The 12,148-nt window shown below is 43.3% G+C and overlaps 2 protein-coding genes and 1 long non-coding RNA gene across 3 annotated transcripts; 2 read left to right on the forward strand and 1 right to left on the reverse strand.

Annotated features, from left to right (window-relative positions):
* The first annotated feature begins 1,839 nt into the window (after window positions 1-1,839).
* Window positions 1,840-2,388, forward strand: LOC135376410 (uncharacterized). The gene is made up of 3 exons (XR_010417678.1): window positions 1,840-1,918; window positions 2,011-2,182; window positions 2,269-2,388. It is a non-coding gene; the product is annotated as an uncharacterized LOC135376410 (long non-coding RNA).
* Window positions 2,389-2,390: 2 nt separating this feature from the next.
* On the forward strand, window positions 2,391-4,542 carry LOC135376409 (uncharacterized). The gene is made up of 5 exons (XM_064608913.1): window positions 2,391-2,435; window positions 2,913-3,042; window positions 3,493-3,636; window positions 3,717-4,024; window positions 4,117-4,542. The coding sequence occupies exons 2-5, from the start codon at window positions 2,929-2,931 to the stop codon at window positions 4,490-4,492; spliced, it is 942 nt and encodes a 313-aa protein (XP_064464983.1). The 5' UTR covers window positions 2,391-2,435; window positions 2,913-2,928; the 3' UTR covers window positions 4,493-4,542.
* Window positions 4,543-5,383: 841 nt separating this feature from the next.
* LOC135376415 (transcription factor Adf-1-like) lies at window positions 5,384-8,123 on the reverse strand. The gene is made up of 2 exons (XM_064608917.1): window positions 7,866-8,123; window positions 5,384-6,612 (listed from the first exon to the last, which is right to left on the reverse strand). Exons 1-2 carry the CDS (start codon window positions 8,095-8,097, stop codon window positions 6,383-6,385), a joined length of 462 nt encoding a protein of 153 aa, XP_064464987.1. The 5' UTR covers window positions 8,098-8,123; the 3' UTR covers window positions 5,384-6,382.
* Between the last annotated feature and the right edge of the window lie 4,025 nt (window positions 8,124-12,148).

Genomic DNA, 12,148 nt, shown 5'->3' on the forward strand with positions numbered 1-12,148 from the left:
TGGAAATAAGGCTTCAGCCCTGCTTGCATGATTTTCTCAAAGGAATGTGTGCGAAATGTATGCCTTGAGGAGGAACTGTCCCTACCTTCATTTGTTTTGCCTTGTCACCACCGTCAAGGTCAGAGCAGGGGAAATAATAATAAAGCAAGAGGCGGGAACCCTTCCTCCTCTCCCCACATCTTCCGTACGATCTTCTTAGTGGCAATCGAGCAGGCGGGGCTAAAGTGGAATATTTACTAATTTTCTTATACTATTTCTGTTGCAATACTGTGCAGTTTTTGTTGGGTATGTGGTTATTCATGGAGGACTTCACATTTGTGTAAAAAAAGTGAGGTTCCCTTAGCATTTTCAAAGTTCGATTGAAAAAAAAGTTGGATAATAAAAAATTGTCCAAAGCCTTCCTAAATGCAGGCAAAGGTTTCCAGAAGGTAATTGCAAAAAGTCCCACAATCCCTGCGAGTACGTCGCAAGCTGGAATTTATCATTTTAGGTGAAACACCCTGTATAGTGGCTAACGTTACTCGCAGCCATCCCAATACAGAATAGCCCGTTCCATGACATGATGCAGAAGGGAGGCCATTACGCTCTTCCGTGTTGATGTGGCGGTAATATCGTTAGCCACCACTCACTAATCCTGATTCCAAGTGAGGTAATCTTTTCAAAGAGCTTGGGAGAGGCATAGGCTAACACATGTCAGTTAAAGTTGAATGGCGTATGTGCGTGCTTGTCCGTTAGGCGCCACCCGCATGGAGCGTATTTTGCAACCGAAATGGTCCAGCGTTGCCTCCGCCGAGCCGCGCGGAACGTGAGCAGCGCGGTACCTAAGCTCTTCCAACCGCATGAGACGGATTCTCGGCTGGCCGGGCGGCGTGGTTGGCATGGTGACGCGTCGGCATCCTGCTATGGACGCGGTTGCCATGGTTGCAGGATGACACGTGTTGAGGGCAACACATGGATGTCCTCGAAAACACCAGCAAGATGCATTTTTATCTATCTTATGCAGTACCTCATTGTGTAAGTCGAGCTTACAAGGTATCAGTTCAGTAATCACAAAAACCATAAACTAGTTATAAGACAGACATTGAATTAATAAATGATACGTGACAGCGGTGATAATGCGCTCTTTGCCTACAACAGCGTGAAATGCTGTAGCAGACGACAGAAGCCGTTGTCTCAAAGAATACGACCAATACGATAATACTAGATGGGAACTGAACACACGACTATGTGTCCGTGCGTCTAACGAACGTTGGAAGCAGTCAGAGAGAAACAAAATTTCAAAACCTTTGCTGTTTTTGCTTGATATACTAGGTACATGAAAATAGCAGGGTGATAAATGTCTGCAATCCCAAATAGTTTTTGAAACAGTTGGTTCTCTCTCTTCCTTCTCTTTTTGAATCCGTGTTAGCGCCGCGAAGCAACTACGACTTTGAGCAGCGTACAGACGTGGACAGATGGAGAGAGGACAATTCAAGGAGTGGGGGACAGTGGGGTTAGTATGCGTCCTGTGTCGACTTCAGGGGGAACTGCGCCGCGAAACAGAGCAAGTGTTTGGACTGGTTGGTATATGTTTAAATTAAAAATTATTTTTAAAAAACCCAGTGCTGGGTAGGACGAGGACGAAGGATAAAAACAACAAGGACCGGCACTGACTGTGCCGCTTCATACGTACATAGTTGCATTGTAGCTATATACTGGTGAAAGCACGCTATGTCATCTGTTTCCACTTTCGTAAACAAGCAGTCAAGATGTGCGTCCTTTTTTGTGCCCCGGCGTCCCCGAGGCGCTTCTGGTTTCGTCTGGTTCCATCTGGTTATATGTTGGTTGCGCTTCGCGTCCCGGTTGTGTGCTTTGCTCCTGCAGCATCGGATATCGCACGCTCACAACACTTCGGCTACCAAGCTCAATTTTACACAAGGTATGGATTTACATATTGTTTAATTGATATACCGTGAAAATGTAGGAGAATGGAGAACACTTTACGGAGTGATACTCATATTCCTGTTGCAGATTACCTAGTTCGTTTTGATTGCGTGCGATGAATAGGGAGAGAGAATTACTCCTCATGAAGGATATGCTTCTTCTTCTGAAGAGGAAAAAAGAGTCGAAACGCAAAGAGAAGCGGTGGTGGGTTCGGCCGCTCTGGCAGGATCGGAGAACTGAAAGCGAGTACTGGACTGCGGTAAGCAGCGCAAAACTGCGAAAACAACTCGACATAACTTTAGCGGCCGCAATAAGTATTGTTGTTTTTGCTTGCTTTTTCCTCAGATGAAGAAGATGAGAGACCATGGTGATTCCAATTACTTTGTGATGTACTTCCGCATGATGCCAGAGACTTTCGATCGGCTGCACAGTCTGGTAGAAGAAGATTTGAAGAAGCAGCACGTAGTGAGAGAGCCACTCACATCACAAGAGAGACTCGCACTTACGTTGCGGTAAGCACCTGCAACATTGGTTTGCCCTCCATACAATTGCATTGTCTTGCTAATTCGTGGGCTTACTACCTGCCCTGCTTTTCAAAGTTGGTATGGATTATCATTTATTCAGGATTGCAAGTACGTTATAAATATTGCGTAATTCTGTAATTTTGAATTGCAAGTACGGGGGTGGGTCATTAACAGTTACATTGTAACAGCATTGTATTACTAACAACATGTGTTAGCTGAAATTACGAAAGCTCCAGTGTATAGGGGATGCACAGGAAACACTGTAATGTTGCAAAACTTTGTTTTCTTGGGGGGGGGGGCATGTAGGGTGTGTGTATAAATCTCTCCGTACAACTTTTGATGTCCACTCAAAAGATGCATATACATTTAAAAAATAATAGGGTGCATGAATACTATTGAAGACAGTTTTAGAGAATGATGATCTTTTTGCCTGTTCCCTATAGCAGAACGCTTAAAATGTTATAGGTACCTCTCATCAGGCATGGCCTTCAAGGACATAGCCATGGCCTACAGAGTAGGGATCGAGACGTCTCGGGAGGCTGTGCACTTAACATGCGTAGCACTGTGGAATAGGCTGAAGGATCTACACATGATGGTATGCATTGTTTAATTAAAGGTGACAAGGTGTGCTTTCTAAAATTAAAGGGAGAACATAAGCGTGTCAAAACTTGACCACAGGCTCTCAGAATTATTTCTGGATTAGACATATATGAACAGTTTGTGAAAGCCAGCAGAATTATCTACAGCAGTGTCATGTTTTATCCCCAAATAATTGCATAGCAACAAATTTTAATGGAGAGGGATTTCAATGGAGGGGGGACTCTTAATGTGACGACTGCAGTTATCAAGGCTACTCAGCATTGACCCTTCACAAGTGCACATCTTCACAGAATGCGGACAATTCACATGAATCAGCTTTCCTCTGTGGGTAGCTCACTTCCCATCGAAACATTCTGTAGCAGTATAAATAACACTTTTCTGGTCATCATGTTTAGAAGGCTGTGGATTATCATGAACAACCTGGTGTATACATAATTTCCCACAGCCCCCCAAAGAGTCACAGTGGAGAAGCATTGCAGGCGGATTTTCAGAGCGGTGGAACTTCCCGAACTGCACTGGAGCAGTTGATGGGAAGCACATACGAATTGCCGCCCCTAGTAAGTCTGGGAGCACGTACTTCAACTATAAGGTAACTTATTACTGCTGGTACTTAAAAAGATCGTTCCTTGCAAAGACTTGTGTTTTACACCTCGTGTTCCTTCCACTTAGGGCCACTTCTCCATCGTCCTAATGGCCGTTGTGGACAGTCTATACAGATTCACACTCATTGATGTGGGTGCTGAGGGCCGTCAGAGTGACTCTGGTGTGTTCAAGGCTTCTGCACTTGGACATCACCTAGATGCTGGCACCCTAGGCATGCCTGGAATGATGAAACTGCCTCAGTCAAATGTGATCGTCCCCCATGTTTTTGTGGGCGACGAAGCTTTTCAGCTGAAGCCAAACTTCCTTCGCCCGTATTCTGGACGTGGTCTCTCTGTTAAGGAGAGAGTTTTTAACTTGAGGCTAAGCCGTGCCAGGTAAACCTTTTTTAAGCTTAAAATTGACGTTTCATATCCAATCAAGACTCCTATGTACAGTAGTTGTGCTATATGTTTTTCCAACTATGCAGGCACTGTGCTGAGAATGCATTTGGTATTCTCGCCTCACGTTGGAGGATACTGCTGACGACAATTAACCTCAACCCATCTAATGTGGACAACGTTGTGAAGGCCGCTTGTGTTCTGCACAACTTCCTGGCTGATTGTTGTGGGGTGCCTTCAGGAGTAGTCGATCAGGTCGATCGCTTCGGCAACATCACCGAAGGGAGCTGGCATGCCGAAGCAGGGCATTTCGTTGAAGAACACCGCCTGGAGCGCACTTCTGCACGCAATCATAGTAGGGATGCAGCAAGGTGCAGGGACTTGTATGCTAACTACTTTGTCAGCAGTGCAGGCCAACTAGAGTGGCAGTGGCCGAGGGTAGGTGCTCAAGGGCCCCAAAATTAACATGATGAAGATTATGCCATTACAAATATGCGTCACACCACTGAGATGGACTGCAACACAGGTTAACCTACCAGTCTCACACTTGGTTTCATTTTTTGTAATTGTATAATAAAATAAGCATTGTATTGTATTGTATTGTAAGCAAGCAGTCACATTGATTGCATTGTTGCAGGGTAATAAAGCCACATAAAGATGGACATGTGGATTGTGCAATAAATTCCTCATTTTATTACATATATTCTATTTCAAATTATATAAAATTTCAGTAGCCATACTGGGAAATGTAGCAAGGAGCACAACATCTTACACACACAGATTAGTACCAGAATGCTGTGCAGTAGGAAGAAGGTTAGCAGGGATTTTCACAGTGAGCTTTTCCCGGGAAAAAAATCTTACATTGTGCCAAACATACTCAAATGTCGTATCTGTATGTGTCTATCATTTGCAGTAATATCTCGGTGAAACTGGCCTTTGCAGAATCACAGCAAAGCTGATTTTCTGTATGCACACAGAACATACTACTTCTATGAGTGCTATGATGCTAGATGTGTCCAAGACTTACTAAATCACATTTCACATGGAACTCTGATTACATTTTAGCTTTGGTAACTTTTCCTGTAACTTCATTACTTTTTTGGTTATTAACACAGCTCTTCCTGTAGCACACAATGAAAATGATGGTAAGGCACGGTATAGATATCTGTCATTGTGCTCAGAAAATGAGTGTGGGCAATGTAGAAGCTGTGGTTACTCTGCTTGGTATCCTGGTGTTAGAAGTTGTCAATACACACACAAACACATATAAACCAGAGTTTGAATTTATTTCAATGTGAAATCTTGTATTTACACTGAAGCACAAGGGTGTTTAAATCAAACAGAAATACGCACAAAAACTACAGTACAGCTAATGTGAATTACTAAGATAAAAAATAAGAAGGAATAAATATTAATGTCCGATGCAGCAAATGATTCCACACCTAAATCTTCCATTAAATCTAGATTTACATTTTGTCATATTTTTTAAGTATTTGTATGAATTCAATCCTCATGTCATTGATATGCTCCGGAGCGCACCTCCGCATGCCTTCAGCTAATACGGCAGCAAAACTTTCATGCTCATCGGGCTTGTTTTGAAGGCGTTCGTCAATGGCACGCAGGTATGCATCCTCCTCGCTGTTGTTATTTCTCCTCTTCCGCTTTTTACTTAATTCTGCCGCACGAGGTGGTTGTCTAGGGGTTGCTGTGCGAGGTGTTGTAGCGCAAGGAGTTTCAGTGCTGGATGTAGGAATAGGTGATGATGGAGTGTTGGGTAGTGCAGCAGGAAGGTTTGGGGTATAGGACTGGCTGTGGGATGCAGGTGAGGCAGATACAGGGGACATACAGGTTTCAAAGGATGGGTAAGCTGAGGACTGCTGGGATGCTCCTTGGGTCGGGGGAATATCACTCACAGCCAGAGAGGTTGACTGCACAGTGTCGTCATCTGCTACATTGTAAAATGAATTAATGAGAGACGACACTGTGTCAGCCGTCCCCGCTCTGTCCATGGGCGCTACAGGAGGCAGTTGGAGGTTTCCAGAAGTCCTAAAGTAGGATTTAACAAAAACGTTGTCAGACATGTCACAAACAGAAGTACTTTCATCTGTGTATTCACATTCCGGTTCAGTAATATCCGGTGGACTGGAGTAATATATTGACAGCACAAACATGCCAGTATTTGAGCATTTCAAAAGTGTTCACTTTAAACACTTGCATGAACTGCTGTGGTTTAACCACTAGTGTAAGAACAAAGCAAGAAAGACATATAGGTGTGGCATTAAAAGGGCAATTGTAGGAGTTAACAACACAGCATTCTTAAATGAGTTACTGACACTCAGAGCTAGTACTTAATGGTTAAATGCTTAATGGTGTACAAAGAAAATACCTCCTCGTAGTGCACACATCTTTTAAAAAGAACAGCTGCCCAAAGTAGGGCCAGGTGTCGTCTTCCGGGTAAACCTCGCACTCCTCAAAAGAGGCACCGCTCCTCTTCTTTTTTCTTATTTCTTGGAACTTTTTCCAGAAATTGTCTCGTATTGACTTCCATTTCTTCTGAGCTGCGTCAACTGCACGAAACAAGTGTTATCCATATTATATACCACAGAGATGTATATAACTTAACATGCTCAAGTTAGTCTTATCTTAAGATATCTTAAATTTTTTTTAGTATTGAAGCATTAGCATCTAAATTTAGCATTTTTATTTTATAATTTTTATTTGGCATTTAGTATCTAACTTCAAAACTATGAAGTAACTTGTACTCGCTTCAACTTGTACTCGCTTCTTAAGTTACTCCTGAGAGTGATTTATTGAAGTCCCCCCGCCAACACCCACCCAAATATTTTTCGACATCCCTGTCCATGGATCTTCCTAAGATTTTCATTTCTGGGTGTGTGATAGCTGTTTTGGCCCTTCGTGCAGGTAGTTTTGTGGGGTGTTGCATGATTGTTTTAGCCATTAGGGCCGTGCTGGGAAAACCCCTGCCCCCTCCTATTCCGTCCTGTGTAACCCTACAAGGGGCCTTATGTCAGCAACGTTACACAAAGCTGTCACAACATAAATGCAATAATGACCACAAAATGGGGCTTGTGGTTCTGGATATACTACTGTCATAAGCAGACCGCGGATTTGCATGTTTTTTTTTTTCCTGGTTATGCCGGTCTTGATATCTGCATGTTTTGGAGCCGAATGTTTTGGCAATGCAGTGTGTCGAATCCAGAACCACAAGTACAAGCTAACAGTGTGTCATATTTTCATTTTCTAACCATTCCTTATTCGCGTTGATGAACTAGTAGCCTGAGGAGATGTCGCAGTTGTGCAAAAATAAACAGCTTTTCAAGTTGCTGCTGCATACTTCCCAATATGATTTCACAGTATTTTTAGCATAGTTGCATATGTATTATGAGAAATTTCAGTGCATATCAATCCGTGGTCTGGTCGTAAGATACTTCCTTTCACTGGGTGTCCACACAAGCAACATCACCGGGCAAAATGTATCCTGCTCGAAAGTGTGCACCAAGAACATATTGCGGAAGAACAAGAGTATCCGAATATCCACTTTTATCTTCACTTTCTTTGTTTGATAATTAATTTGGAAAACTGCAACTTGGTAGTAATTTAAAGCAAAGAGATTCCTTTGTCAGTAATCTGTATTTTACTCATATACACTTCAAGGTTCAGTAATTAGTGCTCCACTCTCCTACATTTTGCCTGGTACTCAGTAACTTCAACCCAAAAAAATTGCTGAGTGTCTTCCACAAGTCTGACATACCCACACCATTATCAAAATATGCCCGGTGTGTATACTTTCGATGGATGTGAACAGTCAGTCACTCACCTTGGATTCCTAGAGTGTCTGCGACCTCCGTCCAGAGTAGTTGCTTCTTTATCACATCTTTATACGCTTTCAGCTTGACATTCCACAATATTGGCCTCTTTTCGACTTCGCCAATAAGGCGTTCAACTTCCAAACGCGAAGCCATGCTCATTGCTTGTGCGCACTGTGCTGTATGGATGGTAAGCAGTGAGCTCACCATATGGTGAGCATAAGCATACTTGTATTGTACCATATGTACAGCTCTTCGAAGTGCGAGAAGAACGCTGACCCGCTGGCCCGACAGATGTTTCCGAACACATATCGTCGATGCGTTTTTTGCTTGGAATGTCTCAAAGCATAATATCAGAGTTTACAGTATTAGTTAAGCAATCACGGTTAGATGATCAGGCCAAATAATAAAGGATACATGGCACTGGCGATAATATGTTGGAAGCACTCGGCGATAAAGCATGCCAGCCAACTATTACTATGACAGTCAAATTATATCAAATAAATAGTTGACTGTTGACTGCCACGACGTAAAGCACGACAGCTAGCCAACTATTTATTGCTTTTACTTGTAGGTATCGAGTTTGTTCAGTCACATACAAACATCCAAGACATCAAACAGGGACGTAGGAATCCGTCATCGTAATTAAAAGCACATAAAACCACGAACAAAGGCGGCACACACACACACACACACACGAAGCTTATTGTACACAGGTTTATTAACTCACATACATACTGTTTAAAAGCTCCCGAAAATTTTCTTTCTGTGTCGACTATCCACGGAATCGACGCAGATCTCTGGGCTCCGAGAAGTATAAATTACATTTGCTTAAACGCGTAAATACACTTACAAGTTCGTCCGCGACTTCTGTCCAGAATATATACTTCGTATTGTCTTTGCACTCGATCACCTTCACGTTCCAATGCACTTATCTTCTTAAAATCAGGCGTTCAACCTCTTTCAACCTCGAATACAGGCGCCATGTTTTTTATTTACGTGCCGTGCTGGAGCGGCTGGAGGGAGAGCGGTCACGTGCAGTTTCCTGTCACTGCTATTGGCTGGCCCCATTCCGCTCGCGCACTCCACTGCCGAAATTTCTATCCCGCCAGATATGAGCGTTTCGGCTGTTCGCCTATTGAACAATAGGCACGCTCGGCACACGCTCCGCTTTAATTCGGCTGGCAAATACGCTCCATGCGGGTGGCGCCTTATAGTGTTCCTGTTAGCATGCCTTCATCATGCTTGACTATAACCAACACTCAATTGTATACTTAGTTTTTAAGATATGGTAAGAGAACATCGCTCTGCTTTTTCGTCACCCTGCTGCTACGTTGTGGAGCTACCATGCTTTTCAGCCGCCTTTGAACCTCAAGTAAAACTTCACGGCCATTCTTACATGTAACAGCAGTGTGAATACTTGGAAAACTGTTCTCTTTTTATCGTAACTCTTCTCCTTCTCTTTGTATGGTAAAATTATTTCCCGTTTGGCAAACACTAATTGTTGTTGGAATAATATTGTACCCCAAATTTGGCTTCTACCCTTTTGCTTCTAACACAGTTATAGTGCTCTTCACTAAAGGGACAGTCATGTTTCAGATCTATTTACTCATGTGAAACTTCTGGTTTTTTGCTGCAACTGTTTTTGTGTGCCAGCTCACTGTGGCTGAAATAGCATCACCTAGTTCATGCCATATTTTCCAAACATTTACGTTTCTGCAAACGACTGTTTGCTTCAACCATTTATTTTTGGTGCCCTTTGTTAAAAGGGAAGTAATCATTTATCATGCAAGTTGCGACATTGGGCTTTTGTCTTCTTGCTTGCTGTTTACTTTAGTTTTTTTTTCTACATCAGCTGCCCATGATTGAGATTGCATTAGCTTGTTCATTTCACGTTTACAAATCATTTTTAACCAACAACCCTTTCTTTTAAACTTTCCATTCAATGTTCTTCCACAGTTTGGGATATTCATCATTTCTAATGCAAGGACTCACGTGTAGTTCTTTCATGCAGCAGTTGTTCATGGGGTATGTAGTTTTCAATGTTTGTTTTCAGTTGCTTTACTGCAAAATTATGTGTAAAATGCTCATGATGCACTAGATGCTATGCTCATTGATGTGATATATTCAAACCTATATAAAGCATAACGCGACTTCATACTTAACTAGAGAGAATATGTAAATACGTAATGATTCTGGTTTTAGATTATGTACTTCAGAATGCAATTGCCATTTGTGTAAGTGGGTAAATGGCATGGTGAATTGGCAAGCTGTGCAAGCACCCGTCCTCACATTACAAGTTTTCACTTTAAGTAAGGATGCTTTACTCGTGCGTCTAGTCATACTGTATGTGTTGCATACTACATCTGTTATTTGCAATAAAGAAGTGTCATTACAATTTGAATTACGCAGCCGTCTTGCGTCATAATGTCTCATTTCCCACAATCAGGAAACCATCTCGGCACGCTTCAATGCCAACATATTGAACGTTGCTGAACACCTAGCTACAATATAGTACGCATATCCCGACAGGTCCCTAACATGTCCGTGACACGTCCCACACGAAGTCCATAGGATTGCCGTAGGACATCTTCTGGCAGTCACCGGGATGTGACCTGGATGTCCGTGGGACATGATGGGATATCCTCTGGATATCCCGCATTTCCCGCATGGATACCCATTGGACATCCACTGGACATCACTGTGTTGTCTGGGACACGGAGACACAATTCCCTCGCGATCCCAGAAAATAACCTTCTTTAATTCCGAGGCGACCCTTTCCGCTTCCTCTTCGTCCACCGCTCGAGATTGGAGCGAATAGTCAAAGTCATTTGTAGCGTCGGACGCCTTGTTTTTATTATCGTAGGGGTCGAAGCCGTACTGCTTCAGTATACGATACAGTGCTTGCAGTATGAGTTTCACTTTGACGTCGTCACTTTCCTTCGACGAAAGAATGTTCCCGATGGAGCCGGTCACTTCAATTCACTTGGCCATTGGCGAAAAAATTCAACACGGCCGAAACTAGGAGGGGAACCACCGACGAAGGAACACCCTGCCTTCGCTGCTGAGACAGATAGAGCTTCAAACGTTGCGGATTCTTGTGAACCTTTTTGTAGGCGAGCTGTCGTAAGAAGTGTGTGTGCTTCTTCAAACGCGAGAATGTGTCTGGAGCTAGAGGCACCTTTCCGTTCAATACACTGAGGCAAATTTCGGAGAGGTGTTTCATGTCGGACAAAGAAGAACGTTTCAAGACGGCACGGAGGGGGTAGAGTGGAGAGTACTTTGAGTAAAGTGAGGTGAGGGCAGAGGTTCATTTCGGAGCGTAGATATATTGACGTTCTTCCGGAAAGATATTGCTATGCAACCTGTGATCCTCGTGCGTATAGTTGTGAAAATCTACGAGTAAATAAGTGTGGTGCCACGACATCGCTTGTTTATATGCGTCCAGAAAATACTCCAATCTTTTTCTGCCAAATAGCTGTTGCCCAAAATGTTCCATCTGATGGACGCTGCGCATGATGCGCCACAGGACGACATAACTGGCGTTGTAGGATATAGTTCTAAAATGGCTACTGTCGAAGAAGATGATTTGAACAATTAAGGAGATCGACGCATTGGTGTGGTGATAACCTCGAATGAAAAGATCGGTCACCTCCTTCAAGAAACCAGCGTCGGTCATGTGATTGTTGACGACGATCAGCGTAGCATGCGACGTGTCCCACTCTCGCATAGCTCCTTGGTTAATTTTACAGAGTCCCCAAATTCGTCCTGCATGCTTGTCGAAAGGATATTTTTGTACGTAGAATATTTGTGACGGAGGCTTGTCCACCACGTCGTTCAGGTTCCTCAGCGCGTTTGCAACGAAAGTAGATTTGCCGCACATGGAGGGTCCGCTTAAGATACAGCGAAAAGGATGACGTAAACGAAAAGGTTCCGCACGTGCGTACATGTTGCGCGAAGAAAAAGAAGAGACTGAGACTCATAGAGAAATGCATTGCTTTTATTTACACATCATCGTCGTCCTCTAGGCCGGAACTGCGGATCGGAACTCGGAATCCCAATATAGATTATCAGGCTAAAGTTGGACTTCTTTTTCGTCAGTCTGCGGTCGAGTGTCTTCATCTTGTCGTGACACATTTCTTGACGTGCTTGCAACCATTCCAGGCGGTGGACTTGAAAGGCTTCCTCCACGAGGCCGCGAATAAATTCCTGAAGTTCTTCGATTTTTGTCTTTCCCCGTGGACGAGAAACGTAGGAGAATAAACCACACATGGTGTTTTCCACGTATCGGTCA

This window comes from Ornithodoros turicata, unplaced genomic scaffold, assembly GCF_037126465.1.
Source record: "Ornithodoros turicata isolate Travis unplaced genomic scaffold, ASM3712646v1 ctg00001086.1, whole genome shotgun sequence".
Classification (NCBI taxonomy): domain Eukaryota; kingdom Metazoa; phylum Arthropoda; class Arachnida; order Ixodida; family Argasidae; genus Ornithodoros; species Ornithodoros turicata.

Excerpts from the sequence above, each read along its gene's own strand:
- LOC135376409 (XM_064608913.1), top strand. The coding sequence starts at position 2,929 with ATGGCCTTCAAGGACATAGCCATGGCCTACAGAGTAGGGATCGAGACG. Across the intron at positions 3,043-3,492 it reads TGAAGGATCTACACATGATG|CCCCCCAAAGAGTCACAGTG; the intron begins GTATGCATTGTT and ends AATTTCCCACAG. Across the intron at positions 4,025-4,116 it reads TTGAGGCTAAGCCGTGCCAG|GCACTGTGCTGAGAATGCAT; the intron begins GTAAACCTTTTT and ends CCAACTATGCAG.
- LOC135376415 (XM_064608917.1), bottom strand. The coding sequence starts at position 8,097 with ATGGTACAATACAAGTATGCTTATGCTCACCATATGGTGAGCTCACTG. Across the intron at positions 6,613-7,865 it reads AGACACTCTAGGAATCCAAG|AACACTTGTTTCGTGCAGTT; the intron begins GTGAGTGACTGA and ends TATAATATGGAT.